Below are 26,890 nucleotides of genomic sequence, written 5' to 3' on the forward strand. Positions count from 1 at the left end.
CTCCCCTGAATCTGGCGATGAATTCCAGGACACACCTATAATTACTTTGGGGGGGTCCCAATGCAGTTTGCTGTCAAAGATTTAGTTCTGAAGTGCAGTTGCCATTGTAGTGTATTTAATACAACTAATGTTTGTGCAGAAAGCTCCTACAGGTATAAAGCTGTTTTGGTAAAGGAGGCAAGGGAAAAGTTATGTGAAGTCAGGTTTATGGGTTAATGTACTTTTCACTAGAATTTTAATGCAGTTTTAACCTAAGGGGGACATAGAAACAAAACATAGAAATTAGTGCAGGAGTAGCGATTCGGCCCTTCGAGCCTGCACCGCCATTCAATATGATCATGGTGATCATCCAACTCAGTATCCCGTACCTGGCGATCTCCATACCCCCTGATCCCCTATAGCCACTTTGGGGGGGTCCTAACTCCCTGTCAAAATTTAGTTCTGAAGTGCAACTTGGCCTCAACTACCGTTTCTGCAGAAGAGAGTCAGCAGAGATTCTGTTTCTCTGCGTAAAAAAGTTGACCATCTCGGTTTTAAAGGATTTCCCCTTTATCCTTAAGCTGTGACCCCTTGTCCTGGACTTCCCTAACATCAGGAACATCTTCCTGCATCTAGCCTGTCCAACCCCTTAAGAATTTTGTAAGTTTCTATAAGAATAAATACCTTTAACTTAAGGGGTTAATATACCTTTAGTTCTTTCAAGTAGGAACAAGAAGTAATGCTCAGTAATTGAAAATAATTCAGATCTGATACTGAAATAGACCGTACCCAAAGTGAAACACAAAAACCTGGTGTAACCCAGCGGGTGAGGCAGCATTTCTAGAGAAGAGGAATGGGCGATGTTTCGGGTTGAGACCCTTCTTCAGAGTAGTTAAGCCAAAGTGATACACCTGGTTTAGATGTCGTGTGAGATTTTGGAACCTGTTGCTTTGTATTCCCTGCTGTTCTGAAATAATTCAGTATGTTTGTGCCAATTATATTGAAACTCATACAGGCAGCTAAGTTCTTGTGCAAGAAGGAACTGCAGATGCTGGTTTAGACCCGAAATGTCACCTATTCCATTTGTTCAGAGGCGCTGCCAGACCTGGCGAAAGTTCTTGGTTCTTTTGATGATTAATCTAGATTCTCAGTGTCATCCAAATTCTAAATTGTCATGTTCCAATAGGAGGAATAATAATTTTAACTCCAGGACAACCAAACTGATTGTACCACATTTATGAAAAAATTAATATTGGATTAAGTGGTTGTTCCTAGAAAATCCATGTTCGTATAGTACAGTTGATGAGAGGCATTTGTCTAAATGTAATGTGTGATTGATAGTGGTGCATTTACTATACTATAGTGAAATCCTTTTAAAGCACCTTCTTAAAAGGACAGGGCAACTCATGACAGGGCCGCCCGCACAGTGGCGCAGCGGTAGAGTTGTCGTCTCACAGCGCCAGCGTTCTGAGTTTTATCCCAATCTCGTGAGTTTGCACGTTCTCTAGATACACGTTCGGATAGAACTGGTGTACGGGTGATCATTGGTCTGCGTGGGCCCACGGGCCTGTTTCCATGCTGTATCTATACACTAAACTAAACAGATTTCACCTGGTATTTAGCTTTCTTTAACATGTAAATATTCATCCGGACTACCACTGGATTCTTTTAGCTAAAACCCCTGTCCCACGGTATGAGTTCATTCCAAGAGCTCTCCAGAGTTTGTGCCCTGATTCGAACTCGGAGATTTACGGTAATGGCCACTCGTCGGTACTCGGGACTCTCGTGGACATTTTTCATCATGTTGAAAAATCTTCACGAGTCTTCCCGTGCTTACCTGCCGTTAGCGAATCTTCCCGAGTACCTGCCGTTAGCGCTAAATGACGTCCCCGAGCCCCGACGTACCCGCTACGTCATTCTCCGTGCTTACCACGAGTTTAATTTTTTTTTAAACTCTGGAGAGCTCTTGGAATGAACTCGTACCATGGAACAGGGCTTCAATGGTGAAAGATTGTAGCCCAGTTTGAGATTTTTTTTCTGTTTCATAAACTATGAATTTTGTGACGTTTCAGACTGTGACAATATTTGCCAACTGTAAAAGATCTAAAAATTATGTTCAAACGTATCTTGTAAAAGCTGATCTTTATCCGATCATAAGGCCAAATGGTTGTCTCCCACCCCCGCACCCAGGCCACCCTCAGCACGGTGAGTAGTGTTTCTGCCTTAAATGAGGGCTCTCTGTGAACATTTCAGCCAACTGTAGGAGAGATAGAGAGCGTCGTTGAGCTGTACAAACAGAAAGAGTTCTAAGCCTGCCTTGTCCAGGCCGACCAAGTCGGCATAGAAACATAGAAACATAGAAATTAGGTGCAGGAGTAGGCCATTCGGCCCTTCGAGCCTGCACCGCCATTTAATATGATCATGGCTGATCATCCAACTCAGTATCCCGTACCTGCCTTCTCTCCATACCCTCTGATCCCCTTGGCCACAAGGGCCACATCTAACTCCCTCTTAAACATAGCCAATGAACTGGCCTCAACTACCCTCTGTGGCAGAGAGTTCCAGAGATTCACCACTCTCTGTGTGAAAAAAGTTCTCCTCATCTCGGTTTTAAAGGATTTCCCCCTTATCCTTAAGCTGTGACCCCTTGTCCTTCCCCAACATCGGGAACAATCTTCCTGCATCTAGCCTGTCCAACCCCTTAAGAATTTTGTAAGTTTCTATAAGATCCCCTCTCAATCTCCTAAATTCTAGAGAGTATAAACCAAGTCTATCCAGTCTTTCTTCATAAGACCATCCTGACATCCCAAGAATCAGTCTGGTGAACCTTCTCTGCACTCCCTCTATGGCAATAATGTCCTTCCTCAGATTTGGAGACCAAAACTGCACGCAATACTCCAGGTGTGGTCTCACCAAGACCCTATACAACTGCAGTAGAACCTCCCTGCTCCTATACTCAAATCCTCTTGCTATGAAAGCCAACATGCCATTCGCTTTCTTTACTGCCTGCTGCACCTGCATGCCTACCTTCAATGACTGGTGTACCATGACACCCAGGTCTCACTGCATCTCCTCCTTTCCCAATTGGCCACCGTTTAGATAATAATCTGCTTTCCCGTTTTTGCCACCAAAATGGATAACCTCACATTTATCCACATTAAACTGCATCTGCCAAACATTTGCCCACTCACCCAGCCTATCCAAGTCACCTTGCAGTCTCCTAGCATCCTCCTCACACCTAACACTGCCCCCCAGCTTAGTGTCATCCGCAAACTTGGAGATATTGCCTTCAATTCCCTCATCCAGATCATTAATATATATTGTAAATAGCTGGGGTCCCAGTACTGAGCCTTGCGGTACCCCACTAGTCACTGCCTGCCATTGTGAAAAGGACCCGTTTACTCCTACTCTTTGCTTCCTGTTTGCCAGCCAGTTCTCTATCCACATCAATACTGAACCCCCAATGCCATGTGCTCCATGGGCTAGTCCCATTTGCTTGCACTTAACCCTTTCCCATCCATATGACTAAGTGGATTTCTGTCTACCACTACCATCACCCTACCTATCTACATATCTATCTCTTTGATGTCCCTCGAACTATCCATGATCAGACTTTGCTAGCTTTACCTTGCACTAAACATCTTTCACTTATCATGTATCTATGCACTGCAAATGGAAAGATTGTAATCATGTAGACAAAAGTGCTGGAGAAACTCAGTGGTTGAGGCAGCATCTATGGAGCGAAGGAAATGGGCAACGTTTCGGGCCGAAACCCTTCTAATTACAAATACATTGTAATCATGTATTGTCTTTCTGCTGACTGATTAGCATGCAACAGTGGCTGAATGGGAGAAGCCAGAGGGTAATGGTGGATGGTTGTTTGTCGGGTTGGAGGCAGGTGACTAGTGGGGTGCCTCAGGGATCGGTGTTGGGTCCTTTGTTGTTTGTCATGTACATCAATGATCTGGATGAAGGTGTGGTAAATTGGATTAGTAAGTATGCAGATGATACCAAGATAGGGGGTGTTGTGGATAATGAAGCGGATTTCCAAAGTCTACAGAGTGATTTAGGCCATTTGGAAAAATGGGCTGAAAGATGGCAGGTGGAGTTTAATGCTGATAAATGTGAGGTGCTACACCTTGGCAGGCCAAATCAAAATAGGACGTACATGGTAAATGGTAGGGAATTGAAGAATACAGTTGAACAGAGGGATCTGGGAATAACCGTGCATAGTTCCTTGAAGGTGGAATCTCATACAGATAGGGTGGTAAAGAAAGCTTTTGGTATGCTAGCCTTTATAAATCAGAGCATTAAGTATAGAAGCTGGGATGTAATGTTAAAATTGTAAAAGGCATTGGTGAGACCAAATCTGGAGTATGGTGTACAATTTTGGTCGTCCAATTATAGGAAGGATGTCAACAAAATAGAGAGAGTACAGAGGAGATTTACTAAAATGTTGCCTGGGTTTCAACAACTAAGTTACAGAGAAAGGTTGAATAAGTTAAGTCTTTATTCTCTGGAGCGCAGAAGGTTAAGGGGGGACTTGATAGAGGTCTTTAAAATGATGAGAGGGATAGACAGAGTTGATGTGGACCAGCTTTTCCCTTTGAGAATAGGGAAGATTCAAACAAGAAGACATGACTTCAGAATTAAGGGACAGAAGTTTAGGGGTAACATGAGGGGGAACTTCTTTACTCAGAGAGTGGTAGCGGTGTGGAATGAGCTTCCAGTGGAAGTGGTGGAGGCAGGTTCGTTGGTATCATTTAAAAATAAATTGGATAGGCATATGGATGAGAAGGGAATGGAGGGTTATGGTATGAGGGCAGGCAGGTGGGACTAAGGGAAAAAAGTTGTTCGGCACGGACTTGTAGGGCCGAGATGGCCTGTTTCCGTGCTGTAATTGTTATATGGTTATCTGGTTAACAAAAGCCTTTCACTGTACCTCGGTACATGTGACAATAAACTAAACTGAAACTGAATTGAATTATCTCAGTTGCAGAGAGACTCAAAAAGCTGGAGTAACTCCGCGGGTCAGGCAGCATCTCTGGAGAAAAGTAATAGGGTGATGTTTCTCGTTGAGACGCTTCTTCCGACCCGAAACGTCACCTATTCCTTTTCTCCAGATATGCTGTCCGACCTGATGAGTTGCTCCAGCTTTTTGTGTCTATCTTTGGTTGAGCGATGTCGGAGTGAAATTCACACGGTGCAAATCAAATGTGATACAGACACACACCGCGATGAACAGGAAGGTTGGCGCTGTAAATAAGATGGTGAAAGCACAGTGTGCGGGAAGGGTCACATAAGTCCTTTAAAAGAGGTGGGGGGGGGGGGGGGGGGGGGTGGAGAAGGGGGAGAGAAGGAGTGGAGACAACTTTTAAGAATCCAGAGATACACGGCTGTGAAGCTCGGCGGACATTAGCATTACCGGTCGGTTATCCTTGGTTATGAAAATTGCTTACGGTTTTTTTCCCAATGAGCCAATGAAATTCACCAGTCAGCACCGGTTACAACCTACGAGAACCTATGAGAACCTTCGACCTTCTGGCAATCCACTAGGACCTCCTGGTGACCCACCTAAGGCACGAGAATTCTTGTTACTCTCCATGGCGGCTTCATTCTGGTTGCCGCTAATTTCACAACACGTTGAAAAATTTGCGGCGACCATAATGAGGCCGCGACTAGTTCCCAGAATGCGGGAACTCCTCACGACCATGAAGGCGACTCCCCGGCAAACACCCACGAACATGTGGCGACCGCATAGTCTCCTGCAGTCGCCTAAAATGTCGCCTAAGTGGGACAGGCCCATTAGATTAATAACCTACAATTAAATAAGAAAGGTCTCGACCCGAAACGTCACCCATTCCTTCTATCCAGAGATGCTGCCCGTCCCGCTGAGTTACTCCAGCTTTTTGTGTCTATCTTCAATGAATGTCTTTGCCAGTGAATGTTGATAAAACCAAGGATTCAGTCACTGATCAAACAACTGCACTGATTCATCAAGGAAATTTGTACGATAAATTTTATCATTCTGGAGTTAAATATTCATTAGTGTCTGCACCCGGATTACATGATAGGACTGGCTCCTGCATTTGGTTCAAATATACTTGAGCACTTTACCAAATTCTGTGTTTGTATTTAGTTATTCCAATCCTTAACATGGGTTGTATTGATAGTATGTTATTACATTTCTTGGTTATAGAAGTATTCTTCCACCATTTGAAGAGACACCATTTAAATTCTTATTCTTGTCAACATTAGTAACGATAATGCAACTCCCAAGGGATGTGAGTGATTTAAAATATTTATGATATTGTGGCATTGCATGAAATGTATCCACAATGTTAATGTGTCACCTTTTTGATTGTGTCTTCTGCAGTAAATATACTTTGGCCTTTGCTTCACGCTGTTTGAAATGAAGCTTTAAACTTTGTAATAAATGACTGACATTAGGTGGTGCAGCGATAGAGCTACTGCCTTACAGCGCCAGTGACCCGGGTTCGATCCTGACTACGGGCGCTGTCTGTACGGAGTTTTATGTTCTCCCCGTGACCGCATGGGTTTTCTCCGAGATCTTCGGTTTCCTCCCACACACAAAGACATACAGATTTGTAGGTTTATTGGCTTGGTATAAATGGAAATTGTCCCTAGTGTGTATAGGATATTATTAGTGCATGAAATAAACAGATTATTATTATGAAAATATGATAAATAAATAAAATTATTATAATCTTCATTGACTTGGTTAATGTCCCATAAACATGAGTGAAATTCGTTGAGGGTTTGGTGAGGTTAGATGTGGAGAAAACTCCCATACTGCTAGGACCACAAAGAGCAAACTGGGCTGCTGCAAAAACGGAGCTGAGTAGTTCAGGAGAGAAACACTTTCAAACGATGAGAGAAGTGAGGCTTGAGTTGATTTTAGAAGTGAGGTTGCCAAACATTTTAATTCCTCTTCCCATTCCCACACTGACCTTTCTGTCCTGGGCCTCCTCAACGCAAATTGGAGGAACAGCATCTCATATTTCGTTAACACCCCTGTGGTATGAATATTGATTTCTCTAACTTCCAGTAACCCTTGCATTCCCTCTCTCTCCATCCCTCCCCCACTCTAGTCGTACCGGCTTCAAAGTCATCTTGTTGAGTCTCATTGTCTGTAACTTGTTTTCAACTAGCACACAGCGAACAATGGCCTGTTTCCTGCATCATCGTTACTTTTTTGCATTTCTATCATTCATTTGTTCTATATCTCTCTACACCATCGTCCATAACTTCACTTTCCCCTGACTCTCAGTCTGAAGAAGGGTCTCGACCTGAAACATCACCCATTCCTTCTCTCCAGAGATGCTGCCTAACCCGCTGAGTTACTCCAGCTTTTTATGTCTATCTTTAGTTTAACAGGTTGGCAGCAAGACATGGCCATCGCTAAGGCAGAAATCCTCCAGCACTGCACTATGATTCCTACTTCACCTTTGTGCCCAAATTGTGGAGTAGGATGAATCGTACAGGGATGTAATTTTGGAGCTCTATTCATAGAGTCATCGAGTGATACAGTATGGAAACAGGCCCTTCGGCCCAACTCACCCACACCGGCCAACAATGTCCCAGCTACACTAGTCCCACTTGCTTGTGTTTGGTCCATATCCCTCCAAACCTGTCCAATCCATGTACCTGTCAACTGTTTTGTAAACGATGGGATAGTCCCAGCCTCAACTACCTCCTCTGGCAGCTTGTTCCATACGCCTACCACCCTTTGTGTGAAAAAGTTATCCTTCGGATTCCTATTAAATCTTTTCCCCTTCATCTTGAATCTTCAAATGGTCCTCGATTCCCCTACTCTGGGCAAAAGACTCTGTGCATCTACCCGATCTATTCCTCTAATGATTTTGTACACCTCTATAAGATCTCCCCTCATACTCCTGCGCTCCATGGAATAGAGACCCAGCCTACTCAACCTCTCCCTATAGTCCTGGCAACATCCTCGTAAATCTTCACTGAACCCTTTTAAGCTTGGCAATATCTTTCCTGCAACATGGTGCCCAGAATTGCACACAATATTCTAAATGCAGTCTCACCAACGTCTTATACAACTGCAACATGACCTCCCAATGTCTATACTCAATACCCTGACTGATGAAGGCAAAAGTGCCAAAAGCCTTTTTAACCACCTTATCTACCTGTGACTTGACCTTCAAGGAACCATGCACCTGTACTCCTAGATCCCTCTGCTCTGCACTACACTACCCAGAAACCTACCATTCACTGTGTAGGTCATGCCTTAGTTCGACGTCCCAAAATGCAACACCTCACACTTCAATCAACCATTCCTCTGGTCATTCGATACAGATCCTGCTGCAATCTTTCACAACCATCTTCACTATCTGCAAAACCACGAACTGTATCATCAGCAAGAGTGCCGTCAAGAGCCTTGGATCACGGTGTCATGTCCACTCTCTCCTTATCCTCAGAACCTGCGATCCCATTACAGTCCAACCATCTATTAGTTTAAATCTTGAGTCAACATTTTCTTAGCTGGTTAGCTTTCTAATTGTCAAAATGTTAACTGGTAAAAAGTACACAAATGAGATCCAAACTCCTGGTGCATATAACATACTTATCAGATCTGGAGCGTTTGACAGCACTGGGCCTGTACTCGCTGGAGTTTAGATTCAGATTCAGATCCGATTCAATTTTAATTGTCATTGTCAGTGTACAGTACAGAGACAACGAAATGCATTTAGCATCTCCCTGGAAGAGCGACATAGCAAACGATTTGAATAAATAATAATAAGTGTCCGGGGGGGGGGTGGTGATTGGCAGTCACCGAGGTACGTTGTTGAGTAGAGTGACAGCCGCCGGAAAGAAGCTGTTCCTCGACCTGCTGGTTCGGCAACGGAGAGACCTGTAGCGCCTCCCGGATGGTAGGAGGGTAAACAGTACATGGTTGTGTTGAGAGCAGTCCTTGGCGATGCTGAGCGCCCTCCGCAGACAGCGCTTGCTTTGGACAGACTCAATGGAGGGGAGCGAGGAACCGGTGATGCGTTGGGCAATTTTCACCACCCTCTGAGATTCCCCCCTCATTTAGAAGAATGAGGGGGGGACCTCATTGAAACATACAGAACAGTGAAAGGCTTGGATACAGTGGATGTAGAGAGGATGTTTCCACTAGTGGGAGAGTCTAGGACTAGAGATCATAGCCTCAGAATTAAAGGACGTTCTTTTAGGAAGGAGATGAGGAGGAATTTCTTTAGTCAGAGGGTGGTGAATCTGTGGAATTCTTTGCTGTGGAGTCCAAGTCGGTGGATATTTTTTAAGGCAGCGATAGATAGGTTATTGATTTGTACGGTTGTCACAGGTGATGGGGAGAAAGCAGGAGAATGTGGTTAGGAGGGAGAGATAGATCAGCCATGATTGAATGGCAGAGTAGACTTGATGGGCCGAATGGCCTAATTCAGTTCCTATCACATGATCTTATGACCTATAACGTCCGGTACTCGACTACAAGCGATCTCATGTGAACCTATAGTGGATGCAGGATCGGGTGAATTTATGCTGCCTGTTTAGCCTGGCAGTGTTGCAAAGTGTGTAATATTACTGACCTTTGTGCATCTTGATGACGTTCTGCATCACAAGTGATTGCAATAATTGTGGAGGTGGTTTCAAGGGGACCTGTTCCTTTTCAAGGCCCCCCCGAGTTCCCCCGATAACCTTGATTTACTATTCAGTTGGATAAGAGAGATTTGTAAAAAGCTGCGTTCCTCTGTGGTGGATACTTGAGCTACAGTTCATGAAATTGAAAAATAAAAATTGACCTTGTCTGTTGCAAGAACCTCTATTGTGTTTGTTCTCAGGGAAACTTCGTTTCAAAATTGCAAGTGAAAAAAAATGATTACAGTTAACAGCTTTTTCCCCTCCTTTTGTCTTTATAGGGTCTCTTCATCTTCCTGATATATGGAGTGTACAACACAGAGGTAAGGCAAGTTATAGTGTCTCAAGGCTGACAGCCGGATGAGAGAAGTGACAGGCGTCTGATCTCACAGAGGGACAGAGCAGCTCTCAGCTTGAATGTCCTACTGCCCTTCATGCTTGGACTGCCCCATATGCATCCTGGTTTACCATTAAACACTGACAACCACATGGAAACGGATACATTTCTCATAGTCACTTACCAATATTTCAAAGTCCTTTTTATTTTTCAGCCACCGTAAGTTCACCGAGTGATGCAGTTTAATGTTTAGAACTATTGCTAGAGTTACGGACTGGCACTTAAGACCGGGATAGAGAGATTAAGTGCCAAGGTGCAAGACCTTGCATAGTACAATACTATGGAAAATATTAAGTATGTAACAATATCACTTAAATTCTCCTGAGGTTTTGTTATTTTCCATGTATCTCTCTTAACAATCTTCAGATCAATTTTCAGAAAAAGAGCTGATCTATACATTTGATTGCTAATGGTTTTTCTAATGCATTATAATAGAATTTGTTTCATATTTAATTTAGTTTCCACTTAAAACTCTACTAATTGCCCTGGCTGTATATATAGAACATATCAATCAGCAGTGGGCGAGTAAATCTGCAATGTAAGAACAAGTTGGAAGACTATATATTTTTAATTATACCTGAAGACAATTTCATATTCCAATGGGTTTGAAACCAGGGTTTCGGACTGGATAGATGGTGACCTATGATGAAAGTGGTGCCACAAGATAATTGTCCAGTTTGCTCAAGTGTGCCTTTAGTATATTGAGACTGTGGGCCATGTAACGAGAACGTATTTGTACCCCGACAGAAGCGAGGAACTGAGCATAAACCAGGCAATCGAAGGACAAGGTCTGCAGCCTCATCCTTCAATTGTCCAGCTTATCCTCAATTTCCCAGCCCAGCGTGTAGGCGTTATTGCTTAATTTGTCATTGAAGGCTATTCTCACACGGCCAGTAAAAAACGATTCTTCATGAGTGTCAAGTACAGCTTCCTTCTGGCATAACTCTATTGAGCTGACTCTTGAATGAGCGGACTAGCTTTGAGAAGAATATCCAAGGAAACGGGGTGAGCATCCAGGTCTGTTTGATTGAAACGGCGAAGGCTGAGACGGAACAAAACTTGAAAATATCCAGATACACAGGGGAAACAATCATACAACTGAATGGACAGCTAGGTCATGTTTGCAGGCAGTTTGAGGAAGGCAAGCTTAAAATACAGTTCAATGAAGGTAGAATGGGAGTAGATATGGATATATCCCCACAACTAGAATAAGTGGGACCCGCTGGGCCCCATGTTCACACGGGAGGGCTGGTCCCCCAATGCAATATTCCACCTCTCCACCAATTCCAATATTGGTGGCCACTGGGGGGGGGGGGGGGAATACTTATTGATGGGCCGAAGGGGCTCTTAAAAAAATTGGTGAAATCTCAGTGGAAGGCACTTTTTCTGGACTTTTCCTGGCCTGCACGGGCCTTTTGGGCCAAAGTGCTTCTCTTGGGCTAATACGGGCACTTTGGGCAAAAGGGACTGGTTTCTCGGCTAATAGGGGCCTTGTTGGCCGAAATTGGTGGTTTCAGGCAGGCCGAACAACTCAATTTCATTTCCATTTCAATTTCAAGCACAAGGCAGGCCAAACAACTCATTTCATTTCCATTTCCATTTCAATTTCAAGCACAGGGCAGGCCAAACAAGTCATTTCATTTTCATTTCATTTTCATTTCCATTGCAGTTTCAAGCACAGGACAGGCAAACCGCTCATTGCATTTTAATTTCATTTCCATTTCCATTGCTGTTTCAAGCACTGCGCAGACCAAAGAGCTCAATGAATTTTCATTTTATTTCCATTTCCATTGCAGTGTCAAGCACAGGGCAGCCCAAACAACTCATTTTGTTTTCATTTCATTGCCATTTCCATTGCAGTTTCAAGCACAGAGCTGGCCAAACAACTCATTGCATTTTCATTATGGGCTAACAAATAATTTATTGCAAGTACATTGCAGACTCACAATTCAGTTGATTCACAGCTTAGAATCAAAGTTGTGGCCTCTCCCTCGCGATCTTCCAGAATGACTGACACGCCCAAGCATACGGGGTTTTATAGTCCTGCCTCCCGCCCCCCCGGAATTGATGTAACCTTCATTGCGGTGATTGACAGGCGAGAGGACCAATCAGCTGATCTCACGATGTTTTTAACACTCATAACTTTGTTATTTTTCATCGATCGGAAAAATCTTTGGGGCTGCCTTCGGAGGACTATGGCCAAAAATCATAGTGATATAAGGTAGCGTTTTTTCTAAAATCAATATACAGTGCAGACAGGAAGTGGTCACGATGAGACTTTTAGTTATATAGATATACCATTCATGCATGGCTTTTCAATTTTGTCCAGTGCAAATTGGAGGAACAGCACCTCATATTTCGCTTGGGAAATTTACACCCCAGCGATATGAACATTGACTTCTCTAACTTCAGATAGCCCTTGCTTTCTCTCTCCATCCCCTTCCCGGTTCTCCCACTAGTCTTACTGTCTCTGCCTACATTCTTTCTTTGTCCCGCCCCCTCCCCTGACATCAGGTCTGAAGAAGAGTCTCGACCCAAAACGTCGCCCATTCCTTCTCTCCAGAGATGCTGCCTCATCCGCTGTGTTACTCCAGCAGTTTGTGTCTATCATGGCATTTCACTTCTTCCTCTATTATCGGTTGTGCCACTGTGTGGATGTAGACTGGAGCACTTCTTGTTAGCGTTACCCTGTAGTGGAATAGAGCGCTGTGGAAATGTAGACAGAATGCACAGAATGCAGATCTTCCCACAAAGTGGTTGTCCTGATGGAGGTTGATGTGATTGAGATAGTTTTCTTTATTTGCCATCTGATGAAGAGGCAGTGGGTCTGACTATGTGTACACACATCGTGTCGAGTCTTGGCCGACTCTTAACGTGAAAGCATTGAAAGGTAAGGCAAGGAATTTCAGATCGGAGTTCACCCTTTCCATTCAGATGTAGATGTGCTGCTGCAAGTAAGAATTTCATTGTTCTATCTGGGACAAATCACAATAAAACACTCTTGAAAATTGATCAGTCGTCGGGAAATTAAACTCACACTGGTAACCATATCTCTGGTGTGGGTGGATTTTGAAGGCATTGAGTTGAAGCTTTACAAGGGGATGGACATCCTGTTGTGCAGCTGCAACTGTGGCATGATGCTCTGTGCAGAAGTTCATAAGGAAGATGAGTTCCTCATGAGAATTGCTTGCTCGCTCCCGGGATGTGTGCATTAGTGATGGAGATTGTGAACAAGACTGGTTAGAGCTTTGGCCATTTGCAAGGACAGTTCGCTGCATATAAAGTGTTGAGGTTTCATCTGTGGGGTCATGGTCAAGGGGTAGGTATGAGGAGGTGGCTGAAGAAGTGTCTCAACCTGAAACGTCACCTATCCATGTTCTCCAGAGAGGCTGCCTGACCCGCTGAGTTACCCCAGCCCTGTGAAACGTCATCTACGCATGTTCCACAGAGATGCTGCCTGACCCGCTGAGCTACTCCAGCACTTTGTGAAACGTCACTTACGCATGTTCCACAGAGATGCTGCCTGACCCGCTGAGTTACTCCAGCACTCGTTGAAATGTCATATATCCATGTTCTCCAGACCCATGGAGTTATTCCAGCACTTGTGTTTTTCTGGTAACATATAAATATAGATGAGCCAAAGTTTAAACAATATGGGGCAAAAGTTGAGGTGAAAGAACAGCAATTCATGATATAAACAACAGTGGACAACACATAGTATGAATGAATATGTAGTAGACAACATGAGGTATGAATGAATCAGTGGCGCACCACACATATTATGAATGAATGTGTAGTGGACAACACATATTATGAATGAATCAGTCGTGGACAACACATGGTGTGAATGAACCAGTAGTGGACAACACATATTATAAATTAATCAGTAGTGGACAACACATATTATGAATGAATCAGTAGTGGACCACATGGTATGAATGAATCACCAGTGGACCACACATATTATGAATGAATCAGTCATGGACAACACATGGTACGAATTAATCAGCAGTGGACAACACTTGGTGTGAATGAATCAGTCATGGACAACACATATTATGAATGAGTCTGTAGTGGACAACACATATTATGAATGAGTCTGTAGTGGACAACACATATTATGAATGAGTCTGTATTTGACAACACCTGGTATGAATGAATCAGCAGTGGACCACACATATTATGAATGAATCAGTCATGGACAACACATATTATGAATGAGTCTGTAGTGGACAACACATATTATGAATGAATCAGTAGTGGACAACACATATTATGAATGAGTCTGTAGTGGACAACACATATTATGAATAAATCAGTAGTGGACAACACGTGGTGTGAATGAATCAGTAGCGGACAACACATATTATGAATGAATCAGCAGTGGAATGGTTGTGTTTAAATTTGAATGAGGGTCTAAATAATGACTAGTGTTTTGTAATGACCATCTTGATCTTGTAGTTACACCTCATGCATCAAATTACTCTCAACATTTAGAGGATGAAGATGTTTTTCTACCATGACAAGACACATATTCTTGTCTGCCTTAATTTAGCAAAATAGTACTCATGGCCAAAAGATTAGACTGAGCCAGGAGATGGTGTGTGTAGGAAGGACCTGTAGATGCTGGGTTAAATTGAAGGTAGACACACAATGCTGGAGTAACTCAGTGAGTCATGCAGTATCTCCGGAGAAAAGGAATAGGTGATGTTTTGGGTCGAGGCCCTCTTCAGACAGAAGAAGGGTCTTGACCCGAAACATCACCTATTCCTTTTCCCCAGTAGATGGTCTGCTGATTGGCCATATTTAACTCTTCCTGCTCTCCTCTCCTCTCAGAGAATATCTATCACTCAACTCAGCTTCTTAATGTCACTTGATGAAGTTGTCCTTGTCTCTAGTCCAACAGTCCAATTGTGAGGTGAATGTTTCTGTCAGGTTTATGGAAGGTGCCAGTTGTGTGGAATTGACACTGTTACATGTGGAGTTCTTGTGGGTTTATTCGTGATAGAGTGAGCACCTTGTTAAAAATGATCAAATTTGACATTTAAACAGGCATAATGAGGAATGTGGTCAGGCTGGATACATGGGTGGGGCTTCTTCTGGGCCTAGTTTGTGAAGGCTGCATAGCAGGGCTTTGCTCTCTCAACATCAGGTCTCCCGTGGTGGAATTCAGCCTGCTGTCCACAGCAAGTTTTAGTAAATACTAATTTATTTTTGCAGATACAAGTTTCCTTTTTTGTCAAACTCCACACGGCAATATGTTTGCAACTGATGGGTGGGATCAGTTATTTAAACAGGGCCAGAACTAATCATAGTTGTATGTAACAAACATACTGATCCCAGCCCTAATCCCATTGGACTCAGTCCCAATCCCACTGATCCCAGCTCCAACCCCATTGGTCCCAGCTACAATCCCACTGGTCTCAGTTCCAATCCCACTGATCCCAGTTCCAACCCCATTGATCCCAGCCCTAATCCCACTGTCCCAGCTCCAATCCCACTCATCCCAGTCCCAATCCCACTGATCCCAACTCCAATCCCACTGATCCCAGTCCAATCCCACTGATCCCAGCCCCAGTAATCCCACTGATCCCAGCTCCAATCCCACTGATCCCAGCCCCAATCTCACTGATCCCAGCTCCAATCCCACTGTCCCAGCTCCAATCCCACTGTCCCAGCCCCAATCCCACTGTCCCAGCCCCAATCCCACTCATCCCAGCCCCACTCATCCCAGTCCCAATCCCACTCATCCCAGTCCCAAACCCACTGATCCCAGTCCCAATCCCACTGATCCCAATCCCACTGATCCCAATCCCACTGATCCCAGTCCCATCTCCACTGATCCCAGTACCAATCCCCTAGCTCCACTCCTCCTCTGACCAAACAATGTCTGGTTCAATGTGCCATCTCTCCCTGAATTCCTTGGCTCTAATCTTTTAATATAGTTTCCCATGAGGGATTTTTTTTAAAAATTATGTCGACCTGATGAATTGCAGTGGCCTCATCAATACATTTACCACTTTGAAAAATTCAAGCAAATTAGTCAAGTAGAATATCCTATGTTAACACCACTTTGAGTTTTTTCCCATTGATGTTCCTCCCATTGATGGTTGACGTAGAGGTCTACAATTCCCTGGCTTATTCTTGCTTTCCTTCTTGAATAACATCATTTACTGTCCTCCAGTCATCTGGTGTCTCACCCATGGCCATCTAAGGTTTGAAACTCTCTGTTAGTTCTCTATTCATCTCCACTCTTGCCTCCAACAGTTGTATGGAGCAAATCACATCAGAATCTGGGGATATAACCATCTTTAAGGCCTATTACACATTTGACACCCCCTTTTAATGGTAATTCACTATCCATCCCGCTTCGAATTTTCCAATTTTTCTAAAATCCAGAGAATAATTATTGAAGATTGTGTTTGCCTCCTATGACTCCATTTTGGTCCTTTACAGGGACATAGTTTCCTGGTCACTTCTCACCCTTAATGTGCTGACAAAATGCTTTGAAATTTTCCTTTACCTTGTCATACGATCAGAAGAGATAGGAGCAGAATTAGGCCATTTGGCCCATCAAGTCTACTCCGCCATTAAATCATGGCTGATTTATCTCTCCCTCCTAACCCCTGACACCCGTACTAATCAAGAATCTATCTATCTCTGCCTTAAAAATATCCACTGACTTGGCCTCCTCATCCTTCTGTGCCAAAGAATTTACAACCATCTGTCAAAAGAAATTCCTCCTCATCCCCTTCCTAAAGGAACGTCCTTTAATTCTGAGGCTGCGACCTCTAGTCATGGACTCTCGCACTAGTGGAAACATCATCTCCACGTCTATTAACCCAGTTAGTCTCATCCTGTGGAGTCTTATCCACCAGCAACTGATACAAAACTCACTATTAGCATCCTCAGCCGTTGTAAAAGTGTTGAGTTGATTTTCTAACTGCTACATCAACCAAGTTTCACCCTATCAAGTGCTCCCTTTATTCCACCCTTCCCTCCCCAACCATCTCTGCAACTCAACACCGACTCACTTTCCTAGTTCTGACAGAGTTTCAGACCTGGTAACTGTTTCTCTTTCACGATCTTCCAGTTGCCAAACACTTTAACTCCCCCTCCCATTCCCACACTGACCTTTCTGTCCTGGGCCTCCTCCATTGTCAGAGTGAGGCTCAGCGCAAATTGGAGGAACAGCACCTCATATTTCACTTGGGTAGCTTACACCCCAGCGGTATGAATATTGACTTATCTAACTTCAAATAGCCCTTGCTTTCCCTCTCTCTCCATCCCTCCCCACCCTAGTTCTGACTAGTTTCACTGTCCTCCTGATATATTACTGATTGTCTGCTTTATTGTCACCTTCCTCTCAGCTAACAATGAACCATTCTACATTTCCTTGATCATCACCTGCTTTGATCTGTCATTTTCACACCTTACCCTTCCACAACTCTTGTCTCTCTCCCCTGATTCTCAGTTAGAAGAAGGGTCTTGACCCGAAACGTCACCCATTCCTTCTCTCCAGAGATGTAGCCAGTCCCGCCGAGTTTAGTTTAGTTTTAGTTTAGTTTAGTTTAGGGATACAGCGCAGAAACAGGCCCTTCGGCCCACGGAGTCTGCACTGACCAACAATCCCCGCACATTACCACTACCTCACACAATCCAGGGACCATTTTACATTTATACCAAGCCAATTAACCTACAAACCTGTACGTCTTCAAATTCCTGGGTGTGCATATTTCCGAAGATCTTTCCTGGACCCAGCACAATGATGTAATCATAAAGAAAGCCATATTCCGGAGATTCGGTATGTCTAAGAGGATTCTCTTGAACTTCTCCGTAACTCCCTGGTCAATTCTTCCCTTCCCTCCCGCACCACCCCCTCCCCGGGCACTTTCCCTTGCAACCGCAAGAGATGCTACACTTGTCGCTTTACCTCCCCCCTCGACTCCATTCAAAGACCCAGTCGTTCCAGGTGCGACAGAGGTTCACCTGCACCTCCTCCAACCTCATCTATTGCATCCGCTGCCCTAGATGTCAGCTGATCTATATCGGTGAGACCAAGCGGAGGCTTGGCGATCGTTTCGCCGAACACCTCCGCATTAATCAACCTGACCTCCCGGTGGCTCAGCACTTCAACTCCACCTCCCTTTCTGTATCCGATCTCTCTGTCCTGGGCTTCCTCCATGGCCAGAGCAAGCACCTTGGAGGAGCAGCACCTCGTATTCCGCTTGGGCAGTCTGCATCTACTCCCTCTTCACCTATGACTGCACACCTGTATATGGTACTAACACCATCATCAAGTATGCAAATGATACAACGGTGATTGGCCTCATCAGCAACAACGATGAGCTGGCCTACAGGGAGGAGGTCCAGCACTTAGCAGCATGGTGTGCTGACAACAACCTGGCCCTTAACTCCAAGAAGACCAAGGAGCTCATTGTAGACTTCAGGAAGTCCAGAGGCGGCACGCACACCCCCATCCACATTAACGGGACGGAGGTGGAACGTGTTTCTAGCTTCAGGTTCCTGGGAGTCAACATCTCCGATGACCTCTCTTGGACCCACAATACCTCTACTCTGATCAAGAAGGCTCACCAGCGCCTCTTCTTCCTGAGGAGACTGAAGAAGGTCCATCTGTCTCCTCAGATCCTGGTGAACTTCTACCACTGCACCATCGAGAGCATCCTTACCAACTGCATCACAGTATGGTATGGCAATTGCTCTGTCTCCGACCGGAAGGCATTGCAGAGGGTGGTGAAAATTGCCCAACGCATCACCGGTTCCTCGCTCCCCTCCATTGAGTCTGTCCAAAGCAAGCGCTGTCTGCGGAGGGCGCTCAGCACCGCCAAGGACTGCTCTCACCCCAACCATGGACTGTTTACCCTCCTACCATCCGGGAGGCGCTACATGTCTCTCCGTTGCCGAACCAGCAGGTCGAGGAACAGCTTCTTTCCGGCGGCTGTCACTCTACTCAACAACGTACCTCGATGACTGCCAATCACCACCCCCCCCCCGGACACTTATTATTATTTATTCAAATCGTTTGCTATGTCGCTCTTCAAGGGAGATGTTAAATGCATTTCGTTGTCTCTGTACTGTACACTGACAATGACAATTAAAATTGAATCTGAATCTGAATCCTGGTGACATGAACATTGAATTCTCACAATTCTGTTAGCCCTTGCTGTCTCCTCCCCTTCCTAGCTCTCCCTCAGCCCTCGGGCTCCTCCTCCTCCACCTTTTTCCTTTCTTCTCCCCCCCCCCACCCCCCATCAATCTGAAGAAGGGTTTCAGCCCAAAATGTTGCCTATTTCCTACGCTCCATAGATGCTGCTGCACCCGCTGAGTTTCTCCAGCATTTTTGTGTACCTTCTCTTGAACTTCTACAGGTGCACAGTAGAGAGCATGCTGACTGGTTGCATCATGGCATGGCTTGGCGTCTTGAATGTCCAGGAGTGGAAAAGACTACAAAAGGTTGTGACCACTGCCCAGTCCATCATTGGCTCTGACCTCCCCAACTATCATATAACCATATAACAATTACAGCACGGAAACAGGCCATCTCGGCCCTACAAGTCCATGCCGAACAAATTTTTTCCCCTTAGTCCCACCTGCCTGCATTCGTACCATAACCCTCCATTCCCTTCTCATCCATATGCCTATCCAATTTATTTTTAAATGATACTAATGAACCTGCCTCCACCACTTCCACTGGGAGCTCATTCCACACCGCCACCACTCTATCGAAGGGATGAATTGGAGTCGCTGCCTCAAAAAGGCTGCCAACATCATCAGACACCCACACCATCCTGGCCACACACTCATTACACCACTGGCATCAGGAAGAAGGTACAGGAGCCTGAAAACTGTAACGTCCAGGTTCAGGAGCAGCTTCTTCCCTACAGCCATCAGGCTATTAAACACTACAACCGTATATAAGCTCTGAACTATAATAGACTGTGCCATTCAAGCTACACCAGCATTTTGTGTCATATTTCTACCAACACTGCTTGAACGCCAGAGTTTTTATTAACTGCACTCGGCTGGGTGCAGGAAGTGTGTGGGCATTCTTGCCCCCGAATCAGCCTGTAACCAGCCCTGCCATTGTCATGGCGTTGCAGTCACTCTGTGGTTGTGTGAACATTGTCTGTATGGACAAACAGATGCTGGAAATCTAAAATACAGGCCCAAATTGCAATCAATTCTCTGCAGGTCAGACAGCATCTGGACAGGAGTGGGTGTGAGTGGAATGAACAGGGCTGATGCATAGGAAGGAAACTGCAGCTACTGGTTTATACCGCAGCAGCTCAAAGGCTTCTAATTAGAAGCAGATAAAGCAAGGGGTGTAATTTAGAGGTAGGGACGAAGGAAAGAGCAAAGATGAAGGATGGACATAAACCTTCTCGGGCATTCTCCGCTGCGATAAAAATGGTCCGATCCTCATCTTAAATGAATGAAGTCAGGGGAGATGAACTGACGGAAGGGACGATTGTATTTGTCACTTTAATTTTCCAACTCGCTCACTGCCTGACCCTTCAGCCCTCTGCCTCCTACACTTCTCAAATGAAGCTGGAGGAGCAGCACTTCATCTTTCCATTAGGGCTTTTACAACCCACACGTCACACTGAGTTCAACAGTTTCTGATCGTAACTGGTGCTCCTATGTTTCGGGCAACAGCTGCCGGTAATGAGCCTGCTGTTGTAATTTACGACTCCTCTCAACCCATATTTTGTTTCTCTCTTGTCTCATTACCATTGCCTATCGCCTTGCACCGTCACCCCTTGTGTCATTTGATCACTTGCCTTCCTTCCGAAGAAATGAAGATCAAGCAGTTTCTACAGTGGGGGCCTGATCACCAGTGTTAGCGTTTTAGTTCAGAGATACAGCGCGGAAACACCTTTGGAGTGTGGGAGGAAATCAATGTTTTCGGAGAAACCCCACGCAAGTCGCTGGGAGAACGTGCTGTGGTTTCCACAGGGTGTCCGGCTTCCTCCAGCACTCCAAAGATGTACATGTTTGTTGGTTAATAGGCTTGGTATAAATGTAAGAAAAGTGTGAAAAGTGTTTTGGAGCGCAGAAGGTTGAGGGGGGACTTGATAGAGGTTTTTTAAATGATGAGAGGGATAGACAGAGTTGACGTGGAAAAGCTTTTCCCACTGAGAGTAGAGAAGATTCAAACAAGGGGACATGACATGAGAATTTAAGGGACTGAAGTTTAGGGGTAACATGAGGGGGAACTTCTTTACTCAGAGAGTGGTGGCTGTGTGGAATGAGCTTCCAGTGAAGGTGGTGGAGGCAGGTTCGTTTTTATCATTTAAAAATAAATTGGATAGTTATATGGATGGGAAGGGAATGGAGGGTTATGGTCTGAGCGCAGGTATATGGGATTAGGGGAGATTATGTGTTCGGCACGGACTAGAAGGGTCGAGATGGCCTGTTTCCGTGCTGTAATTGTTATATGGTTGTTATATATGGTTATATTATATATGGTGTGTGTAGGAAAGTGCTACTGTGCGGGGATCGCTGGTCTGCATTGACTTGGCGGGCTGAAGGGCCTGTTTCTGCGTTGTGTATCTAAAACTGAACTAAAGGTCGGGCAGTTTCTGTGGAGAGAGAGAAAGCGCTGGTCAGAACGGATTATAGATTGCTGGTTCTCACCTTTGTGCAGGCAAGTAGTGATTGTGTAATGGAAATGAAAAGGGTTTCTGCCCACCTCTGAACAGCTGAGTGGGAAACTTAAATAGGTAATTGGTAGATGTCCTAAATAGGGCATGTGAGCAAGTGTAGTGTTTTGTTCAAACAGCAAACAATGTCAATCCTAGTCTGTTCCAGCAACATTCCTTTATTCATTTTAAAGAAAATATATCAGCTGTAATGTTTATTCTTTAAGGAATTGTTGCAAATTTCCATTTCTTCTTTTATGAACTACGTCACAAGGTCACCTGGAGACACAAGGAACTCTAGATGTTAGTTTACAAATAAAGATGCAAGGTGCTGGAATAACTAAACGAGTCGGGCAATGCTGGTGACATTTTGGGTTGGGATCCCCATCCGAAACGTCACCTATCCATGTTCTCCAGAGATGCTGCCCGACCCTCTGAGTTACTCCAGCACTCTGAAATGCCATTTTAGAGTCATAGTTATATAGCATGGAAACAGGCTCCTAAGCCTAACTCAACCATGCTGACTAAGATGCCCCTGTATTAGTCCCATTAGCCCATGTTTGGCCTATAACCCTCAAAGCCTTTCCTATCCATGTACCTGTCCACGCTTCTTGTAAATGTTGCGATTGTACCTACCTCAACTATCTCCTCTGGCAGTTTGTTCCATAATATACCATCATTCCCTCTCTGAGTGAAACAGTTGCCCCTCAAGTTACTTTTAAATCTTTCCCTCTCACCTTAGTATCTGGTTCTTAATTCCCCATGTCTGGGTAAAAGAGTCCGTGTGATCACCCTGTCTATTCCCCTCATGTTATGCAAATACGCACATCTCAGTCTTGGGTCTGGGAAGGAGTGCACTCCTTTGGGATCCATCATTTTTGAGTCCCCTGTATACCAGGGGCGGTACAGTGGTGCAATGGCAGAGTTGCTCCCTTACAACACCAGAGACCTCGGTTCGATCCTGACTATGGGTGGTGTCTGTACAGAGTTTGTACTTTCTCCATGTGACCACGTGGGTTTTCTCCGGGTGCTCTGTTTTTCTCCCACACACCAAAAATGTGCAGGTTTGTAGGTTAATTGACTACACTAAATTGTAAGTTGCCCCTTGTGTGTGGAATAATGCTAGTGCACTGGTTGGCACGGATGTGGTGGGCCAAACGGCCTGTTTCCATGCTGTATCTCTAAAGTAAAGTATACGGGATTAAACCGTGCTAGGTTGAAGAGACAAGCTAATATTCAGTCAGCTAAAATTGAAATCATGGATGCATTGGTGATCATTTTCCAATGTTCTATAGATTCAGGATCAGTTCCTGTGAATTGGAGGGTAGCTAATGTGATCCCATTTTTTAAGAAAGGCGGGAGAGAGAAAACAGGGAATTATAGACCAGTTAGCCTGACATTGGTGGTGGGGAAGATGCTGGAGTCAATCATAAAAGATGAAATAGCGGCACATTTGGATAGCAGTAACAGGATCGGTCCGAGTCAGCATGGATTTACGAAAGAGAAATCATGCTCGACTAATCTTCTGGAATTTTTTGAGGATGTAACTAGAAAAATGGACATGGGAGCGCCGGTGGATTTAGTGTACCACGACTTTCAGAAAGCATTTGACAAGGTCCCACATAGGAGATTAGTGGGCAAAGGTAGGGCACATGGTATTGGGGGTAGAGTGCTGACATGGATAGAAAATTGGTTGGCAGACAGGAAACAAAGAGTAGGGATTAACGGGTCCCTTTCAGAATGGCAGGCAGTGACTAGTGGGGTACCGCAAGGCTCGGTGCTGGGACCGCAGCTATTTACAATATACATCAATGATTTATATGAAGGGATTTATATGAAGTAACATTAGCAAATTTGCAGATGACACAAAGCTGGGTGTCAGTGTTAACTGTGAGAAGGATGCTTTGAGAATATAGGGTGACTTGGACAGGTTGGGTGAGTGGGCAGATGCATGGCAGATGCAGTTTAATGTGGATAAATGTGAGGTTATCCACTTTGGCAGCAAAAACAGGAAGGCAGATATCTAAGTGGTGTCAAGTTGGGAAAAGGGTTAGTACAACGGGATCTGGGGGTCCTTGTTCATCAGTCAATGAAAGTAAGTATGCAGGTACAGCAGGCAGTGAAGAAAGTGAATGACATGTTGGCCATCATAAGAGTATTTGAGTATAGGAGTAAAGATGTCCTTGTGCAGTTGTATAGGACCCTAGTGAGACCACACCTGGAGTATTGGGTGCAGTTTTGGTCCCCTAATTTGAGGAAGGACTTTCTTCCTATTGAGGAAGTGCAGCGTAGGTTCACAAGGTTAATTCCCGGGATGGCGGGACTGTCATATGCTGAGAGAATGGAGCGGCTGGGCTTGTATACTCTGGAATTCAGAAGGATGAGAGGGAATCTTATTGAAACATATAAGATTATTAAGGGTTTGGACATGTTAGAGGCAGGAAACATGTTCCCGGTGTTGGGGGAGTCGAGAACCAGGGGCCACAGTTTAAGAATAAGGGGTAAGCCATTTAGAACAGAGATGAGGAAACACTTTTTCACACAGAGAGTTGCGAATCTGAGGAATTCTCTGCCTCAAAGGGCAGTGGAGGCAGGTTCTCTGGATGCTTTCAAGAGAGAGCTAGATAGGGCTCTTAAAGATAGTGGAGTCAGGGGATATGGGGAGAAGACAGGAACGGGGTACTGATTGTGGATGATCAGCCATGATCACATTGAATGGCGGTGCTGGCTCGAAGTGCCGAATGGCCTACTCCTGCACCGATTGTCTATTTTCTAAATCGATCATAAATTATAGGAGTAGAATTAGGCCATTCAGCCCATCAGTCCTTCTTAGCCTCAGCTGCTGTACAAGTCGGGTTCTCCTCCTCATCCTGTTGGATTCTCCTCAATATCTTGCATCAGCATCTCCTGCCCCAACGTCCTACCTCAACAGCCATGTGCAGCTGGACATCGGAGATAGACACAAAATGCTGGAGTTACTCAGCGGGACAGGCAGCATCTCTGGAGAGAAGGAATATGCGACATTTGGGGTTGAGACCCTTCTTCGGACTGTGAGTCGGGGGAGAGGGGGGACACAGAGATAAGGAAGGGTAAAGTGTGTGAAAATGAGACCACGTAAGGGGATGCAAATCAAGGAAAATGTAGAATAGACCGTTGCTAGCTAGGAGAAGGTGGCAACAAAGCAAATGGATTAAATGTAGTCGGAGAGTCAGACTGGTCAGAGAACTGGGAAGGGGGAGGGATGGAGAGAGAGGGAAAGCAAGGGTTACTTGAAGTTAGAGAAGTCAATGTTCATACCGCTGAGGTGTAAGCTGCCCAAGTGAAATATGAAATGCTGTTCCTCCAGTTTGCGTTAGGCTAGGAGAATGGAGGAGGCCCAGGCCAGGCGTGCTGTTGGACTCCTGTACACGATGTACAAGCAATCACCATGATCTTTACACATGCTCTGTGCATGCGCATGCACCCATTCTACATGCATGATATGTTTGAAATGTAACTTTGTTAGACCAATGTATTTCAAAAGGAGACATATATATTGCATTGTTTTTCTAAGGATATCCTGCCTGGCCCATCTCTTCTTAAGTTTGAAATATTGTTGGCATACAGAACAAGGCAGCGGAAATGTTATTCTGCAGAGTTATATAATGAGCGATCAGGTCACAAACAGTATTTGTTTTCAAGCAGTGGGTGCTGTCACTTGCAGCTGCAACTTAGTTTAGTTTAGAGATAGAACGCCTTTGGTCCATCGGGTCTGCACCGACCAGCGATCCCCGCACATTAACACTATCCTGTACGCTCTAGGGACAAATTTACATTTACCAAACCAATTAACCTACAAACCTGTACGTCTTTGGAGTGTGGGAGGACACAAAAGATCTTGGCGAAAACCCATGTAGGTCACGGGGAGAACGTACAAACTCCGTACAGACAGCAACGTTAATAATAATAATATTTTTATTTGTATAGCAGATTTATAAACAACTCACGTTGACCAAAGTGCTTCACATCAGTGCAGGTACTAATTTGATACATACAATGGTGGACAGACCTAACAATACATACATAAGCTGTTTACAGCGCCCCCTCAGAGGGGTTCAAAAACGCTAGGGAGTAGAAATAGGTTTTGAGTCATGACTTAATGGAGTCGATGGTGGGGGCAGTTCTGATGGGGAGCGGGATGCTATTCCACAGTCTAGGTGCTGCAACCGCAAAAGTGCGGTCACCCCTGAGCGTAAACCTAGACCGCGGGATGGTCAGTAGCCCCAAATCGGCCGACCTGAGGGACCTGGAGGTAGTATCGAACCCGGGTCTCCGGCGCTGTATTTGCTGTAAACGGCCTGTCCCACTTTCACGACCTAATTCATGACCTTTTTTACTCGTGGACATTTTACATCAGGCTAGAAAAAACGCCCCGACCTACTTGATGCCATGAGTACCTACGACTAGCATCCCGGCCTGCTACGACCTACCTACGACCTTGTGACGACCATGCTGTGAGTATGAGTCAAGGGCAAACTCGGCAGAGGTCGTGAATTAGGTCGTGAAAGAGGGACAGGCCCTTAAGGCAGCAACTCTACTGCTGCGCCACCGTGACCGTCCTTGTTTCCTTTCTAGTTGTTGCTTGCATATCATCTAAATAAAAAGTGGTAAGGAAGGTTCAATGGACAAGAACAAGATAGCTGACAAACAGTGTCTTATTGACTGAGGATCTAATCAACCCAAAACTATCACTGTGCAGAACCTCAATATAAACGGTAGATGGACACAAAAAGCTGGAGTAACTCAGCGGGTCAGGCAGCATCTCTGGAGAAAAGGCTAACTTTTTGATTGGAGAAAGGCTAACTTTGATGAGATGCGAGATGATTTAAAAGGAGTGAACTGGGACATTTTGTTTTATGGGAAGGATGTAGAAGAGAAATGAAGGACATTTAAAGGGGAAATTTTAAGAGTACAGAATCTTTATGTTCCTGTTCGGTTGAAAGGAAATAGTAAAAATTGGAAAGAACCCTGGTTTTCAAGGGAAATTGGACATCTTGTTCGGAAAAAGAGGGAGATCTACAATAATTATAGGCAGCATGAAGTAAATGAGGTGCTTGTGGAGTATAAGGAATTTAAAAAGAATCTTAAGAAAGAAATTAGAAAAGCTAAAAGAAGATATGAGGTTGCTTTCGCAAGTAAGGTGAAAGTAAATCCAAAGGGTTTCTAC

General features: G+C 44.7%; 1 protein-coding gene across 1 annotated transcript in view; it reads left to right on the forward strand.

Annotated features, from left to right (window-relative positions):
• The window catches only part of LOC129700667 (adhesion G-protein coupled receptor D2), a 311,685-nt gene that overhangs the window by 137,855 nt on the left and 146,940 nt on the right, over positions 1–26,890 (forward strand). Inside the window, exon 21 of the mRNA XM_055641248.1 lies at positions 9,906–9,947. Within this exon, the coding sequence (XP_055497223.1) occupies positions 9,906–9,947 (42 nt within the window). The remainder of the gene's footprint in view (positions 1–9,905; positions 9,948–26,890) is intronic.

Source organism: Leucoraja erinacea, chromosome 10 (genome assembly GCF_028641065.1).
Source record: "Leucoraja erinacea ecotype New England chromosome 10, Leri_hhj_1, whole genome shotgun sequence".
NCBI classification, from domain to species: Eukaryota; Metazoa; Chordata; class Chondrichthyes; order Rajiformes; family Rajidae; genus Leucoraja; species Leucoraja erinaceus.